The 24,803-nt window shown below is 51.9% G+C and overlaps 2 protein-coding genes across 2 annotated transcripts; both read right to left on the bottom strand.

The window, feature by feature from the left end:
• On the bottom strand, positions 2,419-5,615 carry FOXL1 (forkhead box L1). Its single transcript, XM_018061825.1, has one exon. It carries the CDS (start codon positions 5,362-5,364, stop codon positions 4,324-4,326), a length of 1,041 nt encoding a protein of 346 aa, XP_017917314.1. The 5' UTR covers positions 5,365-5,615; the 3' UTR covers positions 2,419-4,323.
• FOXC2 (forkhead box C2) lies at positions 13,796-16,795 on the bottom strand. The gene has a single exon (XM_018061824.1). The coding sequence runs from the start codon at positions 16,322-16,324 to the stop codon at positions 14,816-14,818; it is 1,509 nt and encodes a 502-aa protein (XP_017917313.1). The 5' UTR covers positions 16,325-16,795; the 3' UTR covers positions 13,796-14,815.

Below are 24,803 nucleotides of genomic sequence, written 5' to 3'. Positions count from 1 at the left end.
GAGGACACCCACACCAGCATGCGGGCCACGAGTTCTGGAAGAGTTAGACAGCATCTGTCATGTTCTGCCTACTACCCAGGAAGGAACAGCTTTGTTTTAAATGCTCGACAAACACAAACGGATACAAACTATGTGCAGTCATCCCAGGCCCCAGCAACTCAGCAAGACATTCTGGTCTTGGCCCTTGGAGGCCAGCAGTGTGGTCTGGGCCCTAGAGGAAGGATCCCCCCCTCACTGTACTGGCCGCGCTCTGTTGGAATTGTCCCCATCGTGGCGTGTTCTGTATCCCTCTCTGCCCCTACAGGCTAACCCCTATGGGCTGCTGTTACCTGGGCTCCCTATAGGCTGGACTTCCGGTGGGTTTAGCCATTGGAAGCACCACGGTGAGGGTGGAAGGCAGAAGAGGAGTTGGGTGTCTCTGCTCAGCTCCCGTCAGTGCTGTGGCCGCATCTACACTCATTCCGCCCACTCCCCTGAAAATAGTGCCTCCACCCCAGTCTCCTTCCAGTGGCTCGTCTAAGTCGGGTTCTGGTTCCTCCCGGAACCCTGGTTTTCACGCTGATAGAAGAGGGAAGTTGGGACAAGTCTTTGCCCAGCTGGGCCCAGGGCCCACCACTCACTGTGACCCTCTCTAGGTCACTGTGCCATCTATGGGGATCTGTCTGACCCTGCAGAACCCCGAGTCTGGGGCAAAGACCAAAGACAAATGTAGATGAGAACTTGCCACCTGGGTATTTAGGTATACTAATTGCTTGAAATGTGGATTTAAAAAAAAAAAGATTTTACTTTTCCAACAAACTCATGCTCTTCAATTTTAAGAATGAAGCTGGATTATTATCATGTGTATTTCTGACTGTATGAAACAACCCCTGCTTCATGGAAATAAGATTCTAGCCACTGTGAAGCACACCGAGTGTGCGCTCACATGGGTGTGTGCATTCCTGGCCGACGGGCTCTGGCCTTTGGCTGTAACAATAAAATCCAGTGTGGCTGATTCATTAACCCACACATGGATAGACACTGAGCACTTTTAGTGAAATGGTAGAGACCGCAAGTAGGCTCCTTTCCAGAGAGGTGCGGTTGTCCTGGAAAATGGCAGACATATCCTGTTCCTCCGGTTCTGGAAAACTTCATGGGGCATGTGAGAACCAGGAGGCCATCAGCTTCCACAGGAGCCAGGAAATACCTAAGAACGGACAACACAAAGGCCCTTGCAGAGTCCCCGCACCTTTGCAAGAGTCTGGGAAGTAAAGGTCTCGGGTGGGTATGTCTTCCAAGACTCTTTTATAATATCTTTGTTAGTTTTACTATAATCGTGCAAAAAAACTTAATTATTCCTTGTTCAAATTCTATAGCAAAACAAAATCTTTCCAACAGTGCCAGTACTTGAGTTATTCTAAAAGAAATCAGCACTTGATCCGAGTCTGTCTGTCTCAACTATGCAAAAAAGATGAATTTCTGACCATTTGTGTGTGTAGAAAATATATATACACACGTATATATACACATATACAGATATGTACCTGTGTATATACATACATATACACTTACTTATCATTGTACATAAACCTGCCTTATCCCCCATTATGATCAGCGTACTCATGTGCATGTACACAAGGGAAAGATCACCTACAGGAAACAGAATCTGGTCCTTTTGTGTAGATGAGAACACAGAGGCATACTTTGCATTGCCCAAGAACAAGACAATATGGTTGCTTCTGGTTTACTCAAAATCTAGGTGATTTTGCTTTTATTAAAAGTGGAAACCTTTTCATGGTCTCATTGATCCATAATCAGGAGCACATAACTAAAACTGGGACATTAGAACAGCTATTTGGATCCGTAAGTCCCAAAGCCCCTCTTTCTCCTTAGCAGGGAGCAGCACACATGGAATTGTGTAGAATCCACAGATAATGACCCCACTGTCCATTTCTGTTTCTTTTCCTCAACCAGATGAATGTGGGGCTGAGGTAAGAGAATCCCTCCTTATGTATGTATAGACACTGACAGAGTGACACATCCTCCTGCCTTTTTCCTTCTATGCCAGAAAAATAATGTGTGTACTATACTTTTTGGAATTGTAACTCTAAGATGCCATCCTTTTTAAATGATAGTATTAGAATATTTGCTTCTCCAGAAATGAGCCATCATAAGTTAACAAAAGATAGCAAATCAAACATAAAGAGAAAACATTATAAGCATACCCCGCTCAGTAGAATCTTCATCTTACTGGGGAACCTCAGGCAACATCCTCCAGTCCTGGAGTTTTCCGTCCTGCCCTCCGGTCCACGCACGAGCCCTCCTCCCTCAGAAGCCAGAGTCCAAGAAATGCTGCTAGGGTTCCCAGATACGATCCCAGTCTCCCCTTTCCTGTTATACTGCTTATTCCTCCCAGTAATCCACTGAACCAGTCCCTGAGAGGTTAATGAAAAAACAACTTTATTCACAGAGGTTGAGACTTCAGGATAACAAAATAGCCAACAATGGCCTTTCCAGCACATTGTAAGTTAATCACAGTGATCTTAGATTTCAGCATGGTTCATCAGAGTTCTTAACATCAAGGACCCTGAAGTTCGCCCACCACAGTGTTCCCACCAGCCTGGGCAGAACTCGGACATGGACGCTTCTGGAGGTCAGTAGCAAATGGCCTTCAACATGAATTCTCAGTCAGCTCTGTGCTTACTAATTCTTAAATTATCCTATTTGTCTGAAATATCTTTTCCAGCATATTAACCAACAGGCTCTCAGATGTGAAGTTTGTGTTCACTTTTATGTAAGTTCTGGAAACTGCTTCAATCTGCTTTAAAAAAAAAATTATCTCAAAGACCTATCTCCGCCTCCCTCCAGGAACTACTGACTTACTATGCTTTGCCCACGTTTGGTAAAATTAAGGTAGCTTGGAGGTTCAGGAAATCAAGTCTCAGAACCGCCACAACAACCCAGAGAGATACCGTGAGAGCTTAGATGCATTCCCCCGAAGTTCCCAGCTGAAGTGGGCTGTGAAAATCTCAGTTTTCATAATCACATCTTTGTCTCAGACCCCTGCCCGCCCCCCCCCCCCCCCCCGCCCACTCCTTGCCCCAGCCTGGCAGTCACCTCCATAAGGTGTTTGTTTAGCTGCAGGCTCTGGGCCTGCCTGGCTGGCGCTTGGAGGGAGGAGGCAGCTGCAGTTGGCCAGGGAGCCTCCCACTAAGCCTCCTGTTCCTGGGGCGCCCCCCACCCCTGCAGACCCCAGAGGACTCCCTTGCTCTTCTGAGCGCTCACCCATCCCTGCCTCCACTTGCTTTCCGTGTGCTTGTTTCACCCAACTCTTCAGATTAAAAATAGTCCTTTCACTACACAGTTCTGGAAAATGTGGCAACAATCAAGATTCCCTAACCCTCGTGCACTTCCTGTGTCCCTAGAAATGTTTTGACCCCTTAAACAATAAAGCTAAGAGATAGGCGGATGTCTGTGGTTGGTAACAGGCGTTGGAGAGCACGTGTATTGACTAAGGACCTATCCAGCTATCTACTGTAAAGCAGCAAAATGCTAAGTTACACAGAGTGCACTTTTTTAATAGAGGTTGTTAATACACACGTTCACAGGGCAACCCTTATAGTAAAAAGAATCAAGCTTTTAGCCAAAGAATATAGTGTGTTCCTTTTACTATCTAAAAGGAAAAGAGAAGATTTCTCTATTTACAGTGAAAGTGTGGTCTCTCAGCTTCTGCCTGAACATTGGTCCTAAGTCCTCACCAAGCCCCAGGATCTGCTAAAGAACCTAAAAAACGGGTTGGCCCTGGTGTCCCCACAACTGGACCTTAGGGACAAACCCAGCTGTGAACACCCATCACTCCTTGGGGCCAAAAGCCAAGGCCGGGGCCACAGTGACAGCCGAGCTGGCAATGGTCAGACCGTGGCTCTTAGACAGAAAGGACCACACTGCGGCCGTCCTTCTGCCCTCCGGCTGTCTGGGCCCTCCCCCACTCCCTCCGGGCGCGCAGGACCTGTCTGGGTGCTAGTGGAAGACCATGCCATGAGACTGACCTAAGGTTCAAGGAATTTTCCTGCGCCTGCGGTAGGAAGTCTGAGATGCCCAAGGCGCAGCGTGGGCAGGGTCTTTTAAATCTCCGAAGCTGCTCCGGTTCTGGGAAGGTCCGTCTTGCAGGAGGCAGGGGAGTGTGCCCACTTTGTGCAGCTGAGGATGCTAATACTTCCCACGATCCATATGCAGGCAGAGGAAATCATTTACTTAAAAATGCGATTGCTTTCCCAGTGGTGAGAGCCCTGCTCGCTCACACGGAGCTCAGACCAGGGCGAGGGAAAGGAGCCGCCGTCTGCTTTACTGGAAATGAAGCACCGCTTCTGGGAACTGCAGGGGGAAATAGGAGAGAAAGGGGATCCCGAGCTGGTAGAAGCCGCCCTGGACGTGCGGGTCGAGCATCAGGGAAGCGTTGAAAGGCGGACGGAGGCTCGAGGAGGTGGCCAGAAGCGAGGCGCCCAGACAGCCGCCGGGCCCCTGCTTGGCGACCCCCAGGAGCTCGCCCCCTCCAGCCGGCTTCTGCCCCTGCCGTCGGGCCAGGATGCTGTCTATGCTGAAGCTCTTGGACTTGTCCGAACTCTTCGGAGAGGTGCGGGAGGCGGGGCGCGGAGGAGTCGCCCGGCCGTCCACCGTGCGCTCAGGCTGGCCGACAGCCACCGCCGCTGCGCCCTGGAGCGCGTCGCCCGCGTCCCCCTCTGGGGACCCGGGCCTGGGCCAGGGGAGGGACGCCGGTGGCGGAGAGGAGGCTTCCCGAAGGGGCGAGGGGCGCTCGGGCGCTCTTTCCTGGATGGGAGTCGCCGGGCGGGGGCACCCTGCCGCGCTCCGCACCTCCGGCGGCGCTTCTGAACCGCGCTCCTGCGCCTCGGAGCGGGCCCGCTTGGCCTCCGGGCCCCCTGGGCCGGGCTTGGGCTTCCTCTTCCGGCGCCGGTAGTTGCCGTTCTCGAACATATCCAGGCAGCGAGGGTCCAGTGTCCAGTAGCTGCCCTTGCCGGGCCGCCCTTTCTCGCGAGGTACCTTGACGAAGCAGTCGTTGAGCGAGAGGTTGTGGCGGATGCTGTTCTGCCAGCCCTGCCGGTTGTCGTGGTAGAAGGGGAAACGGTCCATGATGAACTGGTAGATGCCGTTGAGTGTGACCCTCTGCTCAGGCGCATCCTGGATCGCCATGGCGATGAGCGCGATGTAGCTGTAGGGCGGCTTCTGGGGGGGCTCCACCCGGCCCGAGGCCGCCAGCGCGCCCGCGGGGGCGAAGGCCAGAGGCAGCCCGGGTCTCTCGGGGCCGTACAGATAGAGCATGGGCGAGGTGGCCAGAGCAGGCAGCCGGGGGCTGAAGAGGTGGCTCATGGCGAGCGGGAGCCGCGCTGCGCTCCCGGCGACGCCGGCAACCGGGCGGCTTAGGGACTGCGCCCGGAGCCGCAAGGGCCCTCCCGGGGAGCCTGCCTTGCGTCTGCCTCCCGCTCTGCCGCTCTCCCCAGCCGCTCCGCGCTCTGTCCCTTCTTCATGGCTTTAAAAATGTTAAATAATTGTTGTAAGTTTGCTATTATATGTTGACTTAGCGCTGGAAAATAAATTGTCTATGATAAACAGTCGCTGTGTTCTCAGCCCACCCACATTAATTAAAATTTCATTGCTGAAAAACTCCAAGCTTTTCCCTCCACGTGTCTTTTTGATACCAGCCAATCGGTTTCAGGGTTATTCCTTCATTTGTTTATAGAATTAGTCTGTTGATAAGTCCGCCCACCCAAGTTGAATCAAGCTGTGTTTATTTGGAAAAATTTCCGGGCACCCAATATATAAACGCACTGATCTGATGTTTGAAATATCACGTCCACCCCTTGACGCTGTAAGCACACACAGTCAGTCAGGCAGGATGTGGATCGAGGTGGCTCCGGAGCAGGGTCTGCCCCGCCAGGAAGACGAGGTGGAGGTGGGAGGGGCGCAGGGGTGTTTTACCTCTGGCTTGGGGGAGCCCCGAAATCCCATGGCCTCCCACAAAAGACCTTTTCTTCTCCCAGGCTTAGTAGGAGATGGAGAGATGACACAGTCTCATAAATGCCTTCGGAGGTCTTGGAGAGCTCTCAGATATTTTAGCAGGGGAGAGGAGATAGATGAATGCCCGATCAGAAGAGGATGCAGCCCTCCTGGGAGACATCCTCGGGATGCCCTGGAGGAATTGGGGGTGGGGTGTACTCCCTAGGGGCCTCGCGTCCCAAAACGGGCAGGCCTGCCCCCCTAGGGCTCCCTGAGGATCCAAGAAGACGACCCCAGGAGCCCAGCTTTTCTGATGCTGATGGCCCGGGGCACTGAGAATTGGCAAAGGCATGCTGTAGCTGGTCCACAGCTTGGTTGGGGGCAAGTTTCAAAATCACCCCTTTTGAAGAGTCGAGGGGGAGAAGCTACAGTCTTTCTGATGGGGCTGAGATTGCAAGGAGGAACACCATAAAAGGGGACTTTGGCAGCTGGCGGGGGAGAGCTGGTATTTGTGAATGCGGGTCTCTTGCTTTATATTCTGCGCTTTCCTGTTTATAACAAGGAGGGGGTTATAACAACTTTACAAGTGCACGCAGCTGGCCCATGATTACATTAAGCATTTGGGAAGCCTGCTCGCTTCCCCCCCATCCCACCCCACCCCACCCACTCACCCTGGGGTGTAAGCACTCCCCACCCTGACTCATTTTACATTTAGCCACGTCCTGGTTTGAATCAAAAACCTTGATGATGCTGATTTAGAAGGGGGTGTCTCCCCTACTCTGCTGCCTTTGGGGAGGGGGGTGGATTGGAACTTAACGTGACTAGTTCCTGTTTATGATCTTTGCTGGATATATTTTAGAAGAAAGAAAAAGCTCAGGACAACTAAATTAACATCTCATTGAGTAAACCATGTGGATGCCCAAGAAGAAGAGGGAGGGGTGAAGATGGCACGTGGGGGTAGCTTGAGGAAGGACACTAAAGGTGCCTTAAGGCACGTTTGCTGCTTAACCCCTTAAGGGCTGTCCCACTGTCACACAGGCAGCACCACGCTGGGGACCCACCGCCGCCGCTCGGGGCATCATCTCTGAACGTGGGAAAGCAGGGAGGATCCCAACTCTAAAATGGAGGGTCCAGAAGGCAAAGCCTGTGTTTGGGGGTTCCCGAGAGACCACAGGGGAGCAGGGACGTTTGAAATACCTAAAAGGAACTCGCTGACAGGGTCGAAAAACCGGTTCGGGTGCAGGCAGGGCTTGAGGGAGCGCCAGGTCAGGCCCCGGGACACATTCAGGCCCCTGTCCCCAGCGCTACTTTTCTAACTGAAGCCCAGTGTCCAGCTGGTCCCCGACTCGGTCTCGAGGATGGCCCTCCAGCCAAGAGGGGGCGGAGAGCTGTATTCTTTCTGGATCCCTGGCTTTCATCGGAGCACCCCCCTTCAATCCTGGGATGGAAACAGAACCTCAATGTCGGCGCTTCTGCAGCCCACGGGCTCCACGGGCTCCACGGGCTCCAGAGTCACCCCCAACCCTCCAGATCAGCGCGCCTCCTGCAAGCTCCAGTTTGCATCCAGCCTCGGTGCCCGGCCCCAACAGACCCAGAGCGAGAGACACACCGGTGTTACTCCGCGGTACCTCGCCCCCCACCTCCTCACCCGAGCCCTCCCTGGAGTTTCCCGGACACCCAGAGTCCAGCACGCACAGCGCTGCCTGAGGCGCGCCACCGCGGCGCTCCTTCTAAAGTAGGAGGCAAATCCGAGTTTGAATTCGTACAATGATAAACACTGCCCGATTTGGGCATGGGCGGGACGCAGGCGGAGACACGCGCGGCTGGTGGGCAGGGCACTGATAGTAAAGAAAAAACAACCCCAGTTCTAGCGGCCGTCTGGAGAGGCGCGTCCCTCTCCACGTGCTGGCAGCAGTTAGCAACCTCTCTGGGAGGTTCTGGCCGCAGAACTCCGGCAGGGCGCCCCAACCCGGCTCCGGCGAGGGGTCGGATCCTGGGTTCCCAGGTGAAGTGTGCAATTGCAGCCGAAGACGCCGCCGGCAGGAGCCCCGAGCGGAGGCTTACTTCCGGGGAGCGCAGGGAACAGGCGCCGAGAGCCGTGTGGATGCGCCCTCGTGCGGAAGCTCTGTCGGGAGACTCACTGGGAGACCGGCCGAGCCTGGGAGACGGCGGGGAGACAGGGTGACTCAGAGAGCCAGATGGAGACACTGACCGTTCCCTGCAGGTTCAGAAGTCTTCAGATCCCGGAAAAGCACATTCATCTGTGAAGTCAGTGGGCGCGGGTCTCCCAGAAATCATGCTTCCGGAAAGACCGCGGCAGTTCCAACTCGGGGGCCCAAGAACAAATTGGGTTCAGCGTAGGACGAACCATTCCCAGCGCCCTGGCAGGAAGCCTGCTCCTGGGGTTGGTCAGGCAACCAGCCGGGGACCACAGAGGCCTCACAGACACAGGCTGGGCGGCGGGGAGAGCCCTGCTCTTGCGCTGCACCCCCATACGCCCTTCTTCTGCTTCACCGGTAAACAAAGAAGGCTGACATTCAAGAGAACCATGATCTGCGTCGTGTTCCCGATTATCCGCCTCGCTTTTCTAAGTGTGAAGACAGTTAACACATTGTGTGTGTGTGTGTGAGTGAGTGAGTGTGTGTGTGTGTGTGTGTGTGTGTAGAGGTGGGGTGAATGAACGATTCTTCCTTAAGTCTGAGAAGAGCAGCGCTAAAAAGATTCAAGATCGCTTTACTGACAATCTAAAATGTTGAGAATGATGAGAATAAGGATAACATTAATAGCTAATTCTGTCTTGACTTACTATGCACTGTCACTCTTCTAAGTGCTTTCCTTGTATTAAGTCACTCCATTCTCACAGTAATCCTAAGAAACAGAACTTTAAAAAAAATCAGCCCCATTCTGCAGACCAGGAAACTGAGGCCAGGAATTTGACTTGCCTCAGGTCTTCAGGAGGAAGTGTTCCAAAGACAGGAAAACAGTCACATTATAATAGCTACTGTGTGTGGATGCCAAGGACCCTGCGGAAATCCTATTGAGAACGCTGGCACCATCTACAGAAGATGGGAGGATGGATTTGCCCATTTTACAGATTAGGAGACTGAGGCCAGGCAGAGAGCACCAGAAAACAATGAAGGTAGTAAATAGCACAGGTTGGAATCCACATGGTTTCCTCCAAAGGTGGGTTCACTGCGGTCAGACACCCTCAGTTGAGCACAGAAGCTGAGAGGTGTGTCTAGAGTAATCAAGGTGGGGGGAAGGGGAACCCTCTGGAGAGGAGAGGTCTGTGCTGCCCCTCCCCCCAGAGCTGGGAGATTTCAGGCATCCTAAGTAGGAGACCCAGAGTCCTCACTTACACCCTGACAAAACCGGGGAGACTCTTTCCTCCCCTGCCCTCCTCTCCCACTTTGAAAGGATGGGGAGCAGTGTCATCTGCTTCTCTCAGGGGAAGTGAGCCATGAAGGTAAGGGCTGGCTGCTCAGCTGATGCTGATTTAGTCCTAAAGAGCAGGGGCAGTTGGGGCCTGGGCACTGCCCTGCCCAAGCACATCAGCATGTAGCTTGATGTATGCAGCTAATTGAGATCCAAGGATCCTTTCTCTTTTGTTGTTCAGGTACATCCTAATAGCAACAGTTCTTACAATGGACTGGACGTTTGGCAGCACTTTGCATATAGGTATTGGGTTCCTTAGTCCTCACGAGAGCTCTATTAGATGATCCTGTCACTTTTCCAGTTGAGAAAGGGGCTCAGAGAGCTTGAGGTAACATGCCCCAGGTGCATGAACCCTCAGCTGGCCTGTGTGCGTAGGGCTTGAGTTGGTGCTCCGGTTGAGTTGGGTTCCAGTTAGAGAAAAAATTTCCTCTGGGAGACCATCTGGAAAAATAATGTCAGGGCACAGAGAGTGTCCAGAGGGGCTGCTGGAAAGGTAGGACCCAAGGTCAAGGGCCACTGAGCCTTCCTGAGGTCAGCGTGGTCTCTCTGGCCTCCGTGACCTCCCGGCCTGGGTGGGCATGTGGACAGCACAAAGCGCTCCCCAACTTCATCCCCCTCAAAGGGACCATGGATGCCAGCAAGCTTGTCAGGGTGTTCACCCACCCCCTTCCTGCGTTTCAGCCTCCACACACTCTCAGCCCCAGGATAAAGCCTCACAGACCTGACAAAGCAAAAACCGTAGCACTGGTAAGAGACCTTCAAGATCCAAACTTCACACAAGCGCCGTCCTTCTGCTGCAGAGCAGAAACCCTGCCGCAGTGGAGAGGACAAGCCTTGCGTGAGGTGAGGTCCCAGCCCTCCCAGCTGCCTGAAGCTTTCGTCCCCTTCCTCACATGCCTCTGTCAAAAAGCAACATCTCAGACGCCTTGGTGAGCTGAGGCCATGCAAGACAGAGGCCAACAGGGAATGCTTCTCAAAGTTTGGGAAAGCATTTCAAGTATATAGTGCCAGCAAGCACACTGGGTGGCTCTGACCAGTGTGTTCCACTCACCTGGAGTCTGGCCTCCCAGCACCCCTGGCCTGGCCGCACCTACAGGTGCCGAACCTCACAGCTCTACTTCTCCACTGACCCCAAACCCCCGAGCCCAGGAGCCCAGTGTGACCTGACGATGCAGGCCACATCCCCTGAGATGCCCTGAACAGGCTCTGAGCCCCCAGTGCCTTCTGTTCATTCTTCAGGGGAGTCTTTTCCTGGTAGCTCATCTGCAAAGGATCTGCCTGCCAATGCAAGAGATGTAGGTTCTACCCCTGGGTGGGGAAGCTTCTCTAGAAAAGGAAATGGCAACCCACCCTAGGATCCTTTTCTGGAAAATCCCACGGACAGAGGAGCCCGGCAGACTACAGTCCATAGGGTTACAAAGAACTGGATTCGACTGAGCCATTGGGCACATACATTCCCATTGGCCATCCTGGCCCAAAACCCTTGCCGGTTTTTTGGATGAGGGCTGGGGCTGAGGATGGAGATGAGGTCGGAGGCAGTGATCACTCAGCCTCCAGGGACCTGGGAACTTTGCTCTGTACTTCGGGTGAAGCTCACCAACCTCTCCTGGGCTCAGAGGCAACCTTCCAGGCAGTCTTGGGTAAAGGGGAGGAGATGGACCCCCAACGATCTATGAGCCAAATGCTGACGTTCCTGGGACCCTGCATTTTCTTCTCCCTCTAACTTCTGGTCGTCACCTCTTACGAGCAGAGCAGAGGAGCGAGGATAAGTGAGGGGCCATCGCAGGAGCCAGGGATGAAGGAAAAAGCACAACCGGCATCCAGCACTGCCCTTGCACTCACCTGCTCATTCTGCAGATGAGAAGACTGAGGCCAGGAAGGAAAGACACCTGTTTACACGGCGAGATGTGCTCCTATGACCCCCTAGCCCATTGCTCCAGCAATTTGAGAGTGCATATGGCCACCGATTTTGGCGTCTTCCGGGACAAGCCACTTGAACCAGGGCAGTGAGGGCTGCTGGGCCGCAGACCCAAATCTGGACGCAGGAGAGAGGCCCAGCTCTCAGCCTTGGATGAAAGCAGAGAGCTTGAGTGTCTCTCTGAGTCTCACAAGAAGCAGAGGATACTCCAGTTGCAGCCCCTCCGGGGCTCAGAACCAGGGTGCTCAAAGGCCACTGGGTCTCTCTGGTGGCCTTTACCTGTCAAAACCGCACCCTGGGGAGAGACACAGTCCACCCAGCCAAGGCCAGTGAGGGACGCAGGGTTATGTCTATGGGAAACGGTCTCTGTCGTGGTGCTCGGGTGGCTTCTGTTTTATTCGCAGTATCTTTGAGACCTGCCCGGCTGCATCTTACTGGGTCAGGAAGAAACATGGCTATCACACGCGGCTTCATGCAAACTGCTTCTGTGGACCGCAGAGCCGCCCAAGCAAGGAGTGCTGGCAGCCTGAGACGGGCATTCCGGCCCTTCCAGCCCCGGCCTCCTTTCCCCAGTTCCTCCAAGGCCCCGGGCCTCCCGAGGAGAGCGGCGGGGGAAGGAGCTGCGTGTGGATGGATCCGTGGGGCCAGGACGTCCCCCACCCTGGGTCCCCCGCCCCGCATCGCGCGCCGGCTGCAGACGCGAAGACCCGCAAGGCCGCCGGCGGTGCCTGGGCTCAGCCTAGTTGGCTTGCCCTTCCCACTCCGCGGAGCGACGGGCGCCCCAGGCCGCGGAGCCCGGCGGCCGCGCGGGCTGCCGAAGGCCGAAGGCCGGGGCTGGGCCTGGCTCCGAGAGCCCCGGCCTCCCTGCGCCCCAGGCCCTGACTCGCCTCCACCCCACGGCCTCCAGAGGCCCTGGGTGACGCTTCCAACACATTCTCCAGGTGCCCAGGTGCCCAGGGGACTGGAAAGGGCCTTCGCCCTGGGCTCCATGGCCTTCTGGAGCTACCCAGTCAGGTGAGCAGCCCACGCACAGCGGGGACTTCTTTAAGAGACTTTCGCAAAGGGGTAGGAGACCCCAGAGGGTGTCAGGGCAGATCAGGTCTCTGACCGGTGGGTTCCACTTCTCTCTCCGTTGTTTTCCCTGTGTCTCTGAGACCTCCTCTGAGTTCCAGATCTTAAGATGAGAGCAGGCTTTCAGAGAGGACTCTTTAAAACATCTGGGGAAGAAGAACCGGCCAGAAACCTCTCTTCGAGGGGAGCAAAGTGAAACCCCAGTGCCCTGAGCCGCAAGCAGCGATCTGCGGCCTCATTCTGCCGCTCAGAGAATGGTCTCCCGGGTCTCTCCCTCTGTCTCTGGTCCTTCCCACTCACTAAGCACCAAGCACCTTGGCTCACCCCTCCTGCGGTCACGAAAAGGAAGAAAATGCAGCCCTCATGTCTTAACCAGCTGCCACCTCTGGGGCCATAGATTGAAAGAATCTGTGTTGCACATATGGGGGAAATTATTATGCTGAAACTTTCCCCAGTGCTATTTCAGCATAATACAGAGACAAAATGGCATGTTAAAAACAACAGAATACCCAGGTTACATTCAAGGCCGCCGTTATCCAGGAAAATCATTATCTCCTGAAGTGTTAAGTTCAGGGAGCTGTACTCCAGGGAAGGTTACAGCTCACCTGCTGGGGTGGGAAACGCATTCCCAGTTTGGAGCTCTGGACCCCAAAGTCACACACGGAGAGACCAGGAGGGGAGCTATGTGTTTCAGCCAGTGAAACAGATAGTAAAGCCATTTCCCCCCACAGCTGTACCTCACAGAGGCTGTGTTGCTACTTAAAATTTTAAGGATGAGATATCAAAATTGAAAAGTCATCTGTCATTTAAAATCCTGTAAAAGCTGACAAATTTATAACTCTGAAAGCATTGTAAATTATTTTTTAAGTGCTACGAGACTTTAAAGTTTTTCACTGCAATAGGGTAAAGATTTAGAAATCAAATCCAGAAGTAGAGAGGTCTAAAATTCACCTCTGATCTGGCTACTCCCAGGGACAGTCGTTAAATGGTACAGACTCAATCCCCTTTGGATTTTTGAAATCCTGGTTCAGATCCTTTTCTGGAGAACTGTCAAAGTAGGGAAGGAAGCCCGCATTTTAGGAAATTGAGGAAAAGCAGGACTCCCCCTGGTTCGCTGGTAGCTAATGGAAAATGTTTATCTTCCCCTCCCTCACCTCCTAAATCGGAGCTGGTTGGACATTGGGATGGAATGGTGGTGTTTGTTTTGACTATTGGCATGTTTTTCTGCGTTTAACAAAATGCATTACAGCAAATGTCATTACGGCTCACAGCCCTTCTGGCAGCCACATCCAACCAGGACTGGTTCTCTATTGCCTGGGTCAGGGTGGGATTCTGAATTAATCAAAAGCCTTTTCTGACACCAGCAGGAAGATAGGGGAGTTCCCGCAGTCCTCTGTGCTCATCTGTAGGTGTCTACACATTTACCCACCTGTGTAACAAAAATAATCAAAACAGGTGGATTGGTGACCACACCTCATTTGTAAAAATTTGAGAATACAAACACACTGTCCGGACTTTGGGCAGAAAAACAACATGGGTTTATTTTAAGGCAAGTACAACAATTAAGACCACATAAGACAAACACAGGTGAAGTTAAATTTTTAGTGTTTTTTTTTTTCTTTTAGGAATGCTGGGGAAGGAATCTACTATACAACACCATCACACTTTGTAAATAAAAAGTATCAGATACTTGACTTCTTTATCCGCCAACAACAACAAAAAAATAAATTATTTTCTTGTTTTGTAAAAGACCTACAACTGGGAAAAGAATTATGTCTCATAATTGTACAGGGGAAGAAGGAAACCTCACATAGTTTTCTTGAATTTTCACTTTGTCAGTTAGAAATGGTCGGGCAAGATGAGAAATTATCCAGTGAACTCAACTTTAAATATTATATTAATGGCTCTGAAAAACAACAAAAAATAGCCTGATTACAAATCCACACATTTGTACAGCACGGTTAGAGAAATTTAAAATTACACACAGCACATACATAATCTATAGAGACCCCCATAGTCTATGGGGGTCTCTACAGAGAGTCATTACTGGGTCGCTATGGGATTTGGTCCATAAGTTATAATTTTTGAAACCCCGAATGGAGCAGTGAGCACAGCCATCTTGGAAGGGGAGGGGGATTTTTAAATCATTATTCATTTCGTTGGGCCGCGTCCCTGTACTGGGGCTTCTTGGGATCTCAGAAACGGGGCGGCGAGTTAAAGTTACCTGCAGCTTCGCAGAGGGCGGAGGCTGGCACGCGCGCTCTCTGCTCCCGGGGTCTGCGGAAAAAGCGGTGGGCAAGTTTTGGTTCTTTTTGCGTCTCTGCAGCCTGAATTGTCTGAGAGGGTCGCGTCTGGGAGGCGAAGCCGGAGCGGGCCAGGGCAGAGGAGGGCCGGGGCAGGTCAGTATTTCGTGCAGTCATAGGAGTACGGAGCCGCGTGGCGGTAGAGGGATGGCGTGGATCTGTAGGGCAGCTGACAGCTCGCGTTGCTGCTCACCTGGGGTTCCCCGAGGGTCGAGTTCTCAATCCCTAGCCGGTGGGAGTTGAACATCTCCCTGACGTTAGGGAAAGTCTGCTGCTGGGCCGCGAACGAGTGGCCGGAAAGGTGGTTCAGGTCCCCGCTGTGGTTGAGATACCAGGAGGCCGCCTGGGCCGCGGCAGCCCCGGGCTGCGGCGCCGGCTGCGGCTGGGGAGCCGGCGGGGGCGGCGGCGCCTGCGGGTGGTGGTGGCCGTGATGCTGGTGGTGGTGGCCGGCGGCGGCGGCGAGCGCGCCCTCCTGGCCGGCGGCGAGGTTGAGGGCGCTTAGGGGCGATGTGGGGCCGCTCGGGTGGTCCGAGAGGGCCTCGTCCAGAGCGGGCGGGACGCACATGTGCGCCGGCCGCTCGGCCCCGGTGTACAGGCTCATGGCGCGCATGCTGCACTGGTAGCCCCCGGCGCCCGCAGCCTCCAGGCCCTGTGCGCACGGCTGGCCATAGGCGGCGGGCGGCGCGGCGGCGTAGGGTAGCGCCAGCGGCGGCACCACCAGGCCCGCGCGCCCGGCCGCGGGGCTCAGCTCGCCGCCGGGCGGCGACGTTCGCAGCGTCATGATATTCTCCACGCTGAAGCCGGGCAGCCCGTTGGGCGCGCCCGTGTGGTGCTCCGGCAGCGAGCCGTCAGGGGAGCCGGCGGGCGTGGAGGCCGCGCTGCGCGGGCTACCCTGCAGCGCGCTCTCGGGGCTCAGTGTCTCCACCTTGGTGATGACCGGCAGCGCCGGCGACGCCGCCTCGCTCTTGATCACCACCTTCTTCTCGGCCTCCTTGGGGGTGTCCGCTAGAGGGGGGCCGGCCGGAGCGCCCTTGGACGCCGCCGGGGGCGGCTCCTTGAGGTGGGCGCGCTCCTCCTTCTCCTTGGGCACGTCTTTCTTCTTGAAGCGCCGCCGGCGCCGCAGGAAGCTGCCGTTCTCGAACATGTTGTAGGAGTCTGGGTCCAGGGTCCAGTAGCTGCCCTTGCCAGGTTTCTTGTCGTCGCGGGGCACCTTGACGAAGCACTCGTTGAGCGAGAGGTTGTGGCGGATGCTGTTCTGCCAACCCTGCTTGTTCTCCCGGTAGAAGGGGAAGCGGTCCATGATGAACTGGTAGATGCCGTTCAGGGTGATCTTCTTCTCGGGCGCGTTCTGGATGGCCATGGTGATGAGCGCGATGTAGCTGTACGGCGGTTTCACCAGGTCCTTCGGCGCCGCGGGCTGGTGGTGGTGATACGGCGCGTAGGAGCGGCCCATGCCCGCGCCGTACTGCTCCGGGTGGCCCGAGTAGACGCCCATGGGGCTGGTCATGCCTCCGTAGCTGCCCGCCGCGCGGTAGTAGTTCTGCTCGCTCAAGTAGGGCACCACTCCCAGGGCGTTGGGGTCGGACACAGAGTAGCGCGCCTGCATGCTGCGTCCGAGACGGCTAGCCACCGCCTGCGCGCACGGACCGCGAGGAAGGCCCTACGAGAGCAAGCGCGAGCGAGAGAGGAAAGAAGGGAGCCGGCGGGGGGAGCCCCGGGCGCCTGGAAGCCTCAGGGGTGAGCTGGAGGAGGCGCCGGCGCGAGGCGCCCGCCTTCGGGCCGGGAAGGGGCGCTCGCTTTCAGCGGACCGGGCGGAGCAGCATCTTGGAAGGCGCGCCCCGGCGAACGCAGCGCCGGCCCCGGCTCACTCCTCGCTCGCTCTCGGGACTCGGCGGGCGGCCGGGGACCGAGCGGAGACGCCGCGCGCGCGGTGGACCAAGGCTGGCCCTCGGTCCGCGTCAGGAAAGGGAAGGCGGCTCTCCAAGCCCCCTGCCCCCCCTCAGCAAATCGGCAGCCCTGAGGGTCGGCGAGCCGGGGTCCAGAGTGCTGCCCTGCCGAGCCCGGAAAAAGAGGCAAAGTCCCTTTTAGGGAATGGGAAAAGTTTCAAAAGTCTTCTTGGTGAAAGCGAGGTTTTACTTTCCCCCGGCCACGCCCCCTCCAGGAACTTTGGACCAATAAGGCGGCCGCTGTGGGGACTTGGCACCAATCAGGACGATGAGCGCTGGAATCCGTCGGCTCTAAGACCCAGCCGCGCAGAACCAGACTTTCCTGCAGCCCAGTCTTAACTTGAAAAGATTTTTTTTTTCTTAAAAAGAGTTATATCTTATTAAAATTTATTTTATTATCACATTTTGGTTAATGGGCCCACGTGCCCAGAGCAAAAAACAAAACAAAACTCTCTCCTCTGCAGATAAAAGTGAGTTTGAGATATAAAATCGAATTGATTAATGTAGTCCAATATCTCCCCAAAGACCTTGTAAGTAGCAAAGAACCTGGGACTATTTTTCTTATTAATGAGTGATGAGGCGAATAATTAGATTTCCTAATTGTGGGGGCCCAGGTATAATGGATTCCAAGTAAATGTGCTGAATTGGAATGGAGAGGCCTCCTCTGGATGTGGTCATTATTTAAGCAAATAATTAATAATCAACGGGGAGTTTCCAGGTTCAGGGCCGTCAAGAATAACCTATAAATGTTTAAGAGGCGAATTATAGAAACCGAGTGCCCCTCACCCCCGCCTGAGGAGGCAGGCCCAGGCGTCTATAGGGGATAGGCAGATAAGCGAAGCGGGGATCGTAGCGATGCCTCCAGAATATAATCCTCTAAACTCTCAGTGGATTCGGTAAAGCATCCCCGACATCGGTTGCGGTGTTGTGGGGTTTGGGGAAGAGAGGGAAATAATTCTGCTCATCTCCCCCTCTGCCCTCCGGCGTAGACGCTCGCAGCCCACCAACCCCAGCCTCGCCGCGTCGCTCCCTTTTCCCAGAGATAAATTCCCTTTGACAAGCTGACTCCCGCGCTCCCCGAAGCCGGGAACAATGCACCAGCCACCCGGCCCTGCGGCAGAGCCGGGCTCCCCTGCCCGCGAGGAGAAACCCGAGCCACAGTCGGCGGGGGCTTCGCCGGGGACGCGCGTCCGTAGCGCGGGCTCCCGACTGCGGCCCCGCCGGCAGGAACCCGCAGCCCGGCGCGCAGCCCCCGCCTCCCGCTCCTGGCGAAGCCCCCTCGGGAGTCTCCGCGTTGATTTTCTGTATGTTAGTCTTTTTTGTTTGGCTGCGGTTTGATAAGGTGATCTGGGCACCCGGGCTCCGTGCGAGGATGGGGCAAGCGATTGCAAATGGTTCAAGACACCTCGGGAGACGTTATTATTCTGTACACGAACCTAGAGCGACTCGGAGATCCTCGCCCTTCAGAGCTTTCTCCTTCTCTCGAGGAATCCCGGGAAGTTTGTTTATTTGTGCACTGAGTATTTATTTCTTCAACACCTCGAATAATCAGGTCCCCTTTCGCTCGCTTCCCCGAAGGGCAGGACACTCTGTGACGGGCTAAACGCTAGACAGAATTCTTTTGGAAGTTGTCTCTCCGGTTGGGTAGGAAAGAAGACTTCGGATAAAACTTTTGTATTTCAGGATTCCTTTTCCCCTCCTCACTGTCCCCATCAGTTGTTTATTAGATCCCCAAGAAAAGGGTTTTCGAGAATCTACCGTCAGCCTTAGCTTTTGGAGAAGTGAATAGAAGGCGCTGGGTACACTTCATTCATTTTCAAAAACGGAACAAAAGAAAAATACGTTCCTTACCGATGAATGGTATTATGTCCTGATAAATTAAAAATCAAAGGGAAAGTATTTATTACAAAATAGGTTCCTATTACCTAGAATATTGTGCTTCTGAAACATTCACTCCATTTTTTATGGGCACTCTGGGTTCTTTCTCTAATTTGATTTTTAGGGGGGCAACGAAGTAAAATGAGGCTGCCCACTCTTCTGCTCACAGGTGAATGGTTTGAACTCCCACCCCTCCAGCTTCCACTACAACCTTATTATTTTTTCATAACTCTAGTATTTTCACATCCACTAAAAAAAAAAAATTTTAGCAAAAAGTGTCTTTCTCCTTGACTACGTGACAGGCAGCCCAAGTTCTCACAGTTTTAATGGAAATGCAAACTATTGATCAGGAAACACCCCTCAGTCTGTAGACTTCCTACAGGAATATTATTTACTCTGCTTTTAATGAGGTGCGTTTAAAACATTTTTTAAAGCCTTATCACATCACAGGGCAAAAAACAAAATAGCTAAGGACCACGGAAAATAAATCCCCAAATGGCAGTTTCTGCCTGAGTTTCTGTTTACAAGGGTGTCCAGGTTTAAACCAATAACATCTGAAAAGAACTAGGCTGAACTGCCTAAATTATGCCCCCAGTGCAAAAAAAAAAAAAAAAAAAAAAAGTGGGGTGGGGGGGGAAGTCCTTATAATCAAGACAGAAGAGGTGAGAGAGACATTTTCCTTTGCCCCTGGAATTAGGTTTCTTCTCCGCTCAGTAGGACTCCGGGAGAGATGTTTGTTCAGGTTATTAAAACAACACCTTCCACACACCTGGACTTTGCAAAAACCATGTTTCCGATCTTTTCTTTTTCCTGCCAAAGTATTTTGGATTGGAGGCTGCTGATTTCTGCCATTCTTGACCTTGCTGTCAGTGAGCTGAAAGCCTAATCGGGCCCCCAGAGGGCCCCGTGCATCACTAGAATAATAAGCGAAGATAACGGCAGAAGATACCGAAATCAATCCCCCGCCACCCGGCATCGAGCCCTAGTCTGGGCGCCTCGGGCTCCTGCACCTGGAGGCAGCTGGGGCGGCCCCGTGGTGTCGGCGCCACCTTGAGGCCTACTAGGGAACTACCCTTAAAATAGTTGGGGGGTGGGGGTGGGGTCAACCGTTTTGGTTACAATGGAGGTGCTGACACCGTATGGAGGCACCTTAGCATTGCATGGCAGGAATAAAGTAGAAAGAAGGTAAATAAACTGTGCCGAGCGTGGATCAAGAAAAAACAAAACATTTTCCATAGTTTTGCAATGTGTCAAGAACATGATGTGTTGGAAAACAGAAATGTCTTTGAAACTGCTTGGGGAGCAAGAAATCCTCTCTAGGGAGACTTGCTGAGGTTTTAAGCAAATAAAACCTGCTCCTCTTAGGTGTCTACAAGTCTGGCAATATTTTTTCCAGGGCTGTTAACAAATTGCTCTCCTCCGTGTCTCCCCGCGGCAGCTGTCTTTCTGCCCCATGTGTAGCGTGAGTTTCAGGGAATTCATCAAAAATGTTTGTGCTGCATGTGTGTGCCTGACATTGGCAGTAACAACCCATAACCTTAACCAAAGTTAAAAAAAAACTTAAACATCTCTGCAACCGCTTCTGCTTTTGAGGCACAACAGAGAACTCAAAGATTGGACAAGCGAAAGGAGCTTTGTGTCTCTTCTATTTTCAGTACATTTTTCTCTTGGGCTCACGAGGTTTTAGGGAAAGGGTCCAGGAATGAGAGCAGTCTCAGGCTTCCAAAAGCTACCTGGGATCTGATGAACTCTTGGGTTCATCACAATCAATGCTCTTTCTTAAAGATCCACTGCAATCCAGCACCTAGAAATATTTTCCGGGGCAAAAAGTGGGTCACTGCTAGAAACTTTTCCAAACCACCGTTCATAAAAGGTAGCACCATGAACAACAAAATAACGGGGGTAAAGGCTATTCTTCACTAAAAGATGAAAGAAACTTGACAACTGAGTGCAGTACTTAATCCTAGATGGAGGAAATTTTAAAAAACACTTATACAGGACAGGTTTGAGAATACCTGGAGAAATTTTAATCTGGCAGCATATTCAGTAGTAGTCTTGTATCAAGGTTAAAACTCGAGTGTGATAATTATATGTGATCAACTAAGAGCATGTCTTGTTTTTAAAAGATGCATGTCAAAATATTTAGAGCTGATACTAATCATCTCTGCAACTTCTAAAAGATTCAACTAAGAGGGAGGGTGTGTATAGAGAGGAGACGGAAAGAGAAATGTATCTAAAATGAGGCCAATTGCTGAACCTATGGTATGTGGGTATTCATTGTTTATTGATTTTGCAATTTTTCTCTAACTTTGAAAATTTTCAAAATTAAAAACAAATGGGAGGAAACCACCATTGTTATTTTGGAAATTAAAAAGGGATGGAAGCAAACATCTTTCCATGGAAGGAAATTAGGGTTTCCATATTGCAAACTACCTTGGGGACCCAACTGGCTCCCAGTGTCTCCTCTTCTTGTGTTCAACAATCTTGAACAACCATGGATTTTATCACATTAACTTGCGGTTGTTCTGTTCTGTTTGTTTGTTTGTTAAAGCTGAATGTCTAAGGAGCCTTGTTGTTGTTCAGCCACTAAGTGTGTCTGACTCTTTGGCTGCCTATGGATTGTAGCACACCAGGCTTTGCTGTCCTCCACTGTCTCCTGAAGTTTGCTCAAATTCATGTCCATTGAGTCAGTGAGGCTTTCTAACTGTCTCATCCTCTGCCTCCCCCTTCTCCTTTTGCCTTCAGTCTTTCCCAGCATCACGGTCTTTTCCAATGAGTTGGATCTTTCCATCAGGTGATCAAAGTATTGGAGCTTCAGCTTCAGCATCAGTCCTTTCAATGAATATTCAGGGTTTATTACCTTTAGGATCCACTTATTTGACCTCAAAAATATAGTCATGTCCAACTCTTTTCAACCCCATAGACTGCAACCCACCAGGCTCCTCTATCCATGAAATTCTCCAGGCAAGAATACTGGAGTGGGTTGTCATTAACTTCTCCAAGGGATCTTCCTGGTCCAGGGATCGAATCTGGATCTCCTGCATTGCAGGCAGATTCTTTAGCATCTGAGCCACCAGGGAAGCCCCTAAGGAGCTTATCTATCTTTATAATTCAAGCACTGCCCCAATTAGCACAATCAAAATTGGAGAAATTTAATAGAGTACTGTAGATGTTTCCAAAACAGAGTACTAAAGATATATGTACGTTCTTCTTCAGTCACTCAGTTGTGTCTGACTCTTTTCGACCCCACGGACTGCAGCATGCCGGGCTTCCCTGTCCTTCAGTATCTCCCAGTTTGCTCAAAGTCATGTCCGTTGAGTCGGTGATGCCATCCAACCATCTTGTCCTCTATCATCTCCTTCTCCTCCTGCCTTCGATCTTTCCAAGCACCAGGGTTTCTTCTTAAAGAGAGCTAAATGGATGCCAGAACTTTATAGTTGGCCTTTTCCTTGTTGCTGTATAGTTGGTTTGCTTACACAGTGTATCAGTCAATTGAGGCTGGTATATGCTGCAGTGATAACCCAAGTCTCATTGACTTCATAGTCTTGAGCCAACAGCTGGGTGTCACTCAGGAGCCTGGGTTTTCAAAGGCTTCCTCTCCTGTCACCTCGGCAGGGGCAAGAGAGGGAGATTCTGCCCTGGAAATTAAGTGTCCAAGTGACATGTCTCTTCCATTTGCAACTCACTGAGCTGATCACGTGGCCCCAATACACCCCAGGGACAGGAAGTTCAGTCTTCCCTGGGCCAAGGCAGATGATAAGCTGACTTTTGTTTAGCAACCTCATGTCTTCTACACAAGTCCTATCTCTCCAGGCAGTGGCAACTCTGTCTTGTTTCTCTGCAGCCCTAGGGCCTTGCAGGGTACCCTGGAGCAGGTGGACAGGAAGTGTTTACTGAATGAATGTATGACTTTTCCAAGACTTTTCTCCCTAATAAATAAAGAGAAAATATAATGCATGCCCACTGTGTGCCAAGATGTTCTGCCTGTGACATCTCTTTAATCCTCTTTTGGGGTAGGTACTGTTCTCCAAGCCAGGCTTCAACAATATGTGAACCATGAACTTCCTGAAGTTCAAGCTGGTTTTAGAAAAGGCAGAGGAACCAGAGATCAAATTGCCAACATCCGCTGGATCATCGAAAAAGCAAGAGTTCCAGAAAAACGTCTATTTCTGCTTTATTGACTATGCTAAAGCCTTTGACTGTGTGGATCACAATAAACTGTGGAAAATTCTGAGAGAGATGGGAATACCAGACCACCTGACCTGCCTCTTGAGAAACCTATATGCAGGTCAGGAAGCAGCAGTTAGAACTGGACATGGAACAACAGACTGGTTCCAAATAGGAAAAGGAGTGCGTCAAGGCTGTATATTGTCACCCTGCTTATTTAACTTCTATGCAGAGTACATCATGAGAAATGCTGGACTGGAAGAAACACAAGCTGGAATCAAGATTGCCGGGAGAAGTATCAATAACCTCAGATATGCAGATGACACCACCCTCATGGCAGAAAGTGAAGAGGAGCTAAAAAGCCTCTTGATGAAAGTGAAAGAGGAGAGTGAAAAGTTGGCTTAAAGCTCAACATTCAGAAAACGAAGATCATGACATCCGGAAGATCATGACATCCGGTCCCATCACTTCATGGGAAATAGATGGGGAAACAGTGGAAACAGTGTCAGACTTTATTTTCGGGGGCTCCAAAATCACTGTAGATGGTGACTGCAGCCATGAAATTAAAAGACGCTTACTCCTTGGAAGAAAAGTTATGACCAACCTAGACAGCATATTGAAAAGCAGAGACATTACTTTGCTGACTAAGGTCCGTCTAGTCAAGGCTATGGTTTTTCCTGTGGTCATGTATGGATGTGAGAGTTGGACTGTGAAGAAGGCTGAGCGCTGAAGAATTGATGCTTTTGAACTGTGGTGTTGGAGAAGACTCTTGAGAGTCCCTTGGACTGCAAAGAGATCCAACCAGTCCATTCTGAAGGAGATCAGCCCTGGGATTTCTTTGGAAGGAAAGATGCTGAAGCTGAAACTCCAGTACTTTGGCCACCTCATGCGAAGAGTTGACTCATTGGAAAAGACTCTGATGCTGTGAGGGATTGGGGGCAGGAGAAGGGGACGACAGAGGATGAGATGGCTGGATGGCATCACTGACTCAATGGATGTGAGTCTGAGTGAACTCTGGGAGTTGGTGACGGACAAGGAGGCCTGGCGTGCTGCGATTCATGGGGTCGCAAAGAGTCGGACACGACTGAGCGACTGAACTGAACTGTTACTATCACCATTTCAAAGGTGAGGAAACTTAGGTCTAGAGATTTTAAGTAACCCCAAATTTTCAGCTACAAGTGAGGGAATTGGGATCTCTTAACTCATTACTTTGCTGCCTCTTTAAGATTAGGGTTAGTGTCTTGGAAATTAGAGACAACTTAAAAAGTTAAAACACAAACTTCTATGTAAATAGTCTATGTGGAAACATACATTTATATAATTTCATGACTATATATATACACAGTCAAGAGTGTATGCGTGAAGGGATGACTGAACACATGACTCAATGTCTATGATATTTTAGTTTTTTATACCAGCAACTTACAAGCCTGTAATTAACCCTGTGGGGTAAAAGGATTCATTATCAGAGCCCAGAAAAAGCAGACTGCTCCCTGGGAGGTGCAGACAGGGCTTTGATTGTTGGACAGGGCAGGGAAAGAAAGAGGTGAGGAAGCTGTTTTTCACCGAGCCTGCAGACTGTGGGTTGGGTATTCTGAGCTCCAGGAAATACATCAGGCTTAGAATCACCATCCTCCCTCAAAGTGACCACTGGGTCTCACGGTGACCACAAGAGAGGGAGATCCTACGGGCCTACAAAGGACTGAACGAAGCAGAGTGACTCACTCACCAGCGGGGAGGGAATCTAGTTTCTTGGGAGCCAGCTTCTGTTGCTATTAGAATTATTTATTATTCTATTTATTTACTTTTTAGCACTTTAGGAGGTGTTTGTGTGAAGATGATGCGGAGAGAAGAGAGGGAGCAGAAAACAGACCGTGTCATTTAACATCTGTAGAGTCTCACAGGGGAGGAATTGAGTCATGGAGGAGCAATCCCGGTCGGCTTCTCGGAGTAGGGGGCCTCTGGGGACTAGAAGTGGAGGTGGGTGTGTTTGAACTGGCAGTGGGCTCGGACAGGCTACGGGTGTTCACTCGGTAGCCCCCTCTTCTGCCCACCCAGCTCCTGGCAAATGCCAGTCAGACCTAGCGCTCAGTG

This window comes from Capra hircus, chromosome 18 (assembly GCF_001704415.2).
Source record: "Capra hircus breed San Clemente chromosome 18, ASM170441v1, whole genome shotgun sequence".
Taxonomy (NCBI): Eukaryota; Metazoa; Chordata; class Mammalia; order Artiodactyla; family Bovidae; genus Capra; species Capra hircus.
Note: the sequence above shows the minus strand (reverse complement) of the source record. Positions and strands in the feature narration are given on the sequence as shown.

Bases quoted from the DNA above. Each gene is read 5' to 3' on its own strand.
- FOXC2 (XM_018061824.1), bottom strand. From the start codon at position 16,324: ATGCAGGCGCGCTACTCTGTGTCCGACCCCAACGCCCTGGGAGTGGTG.
- FOXL1 (XM_018061825.1), bottom strand. From the start codon at position 5,364: ATGAGCCACCTCTTCAGCCCCCGGCTGCCTGCTCTGGCCACCTCGCCC.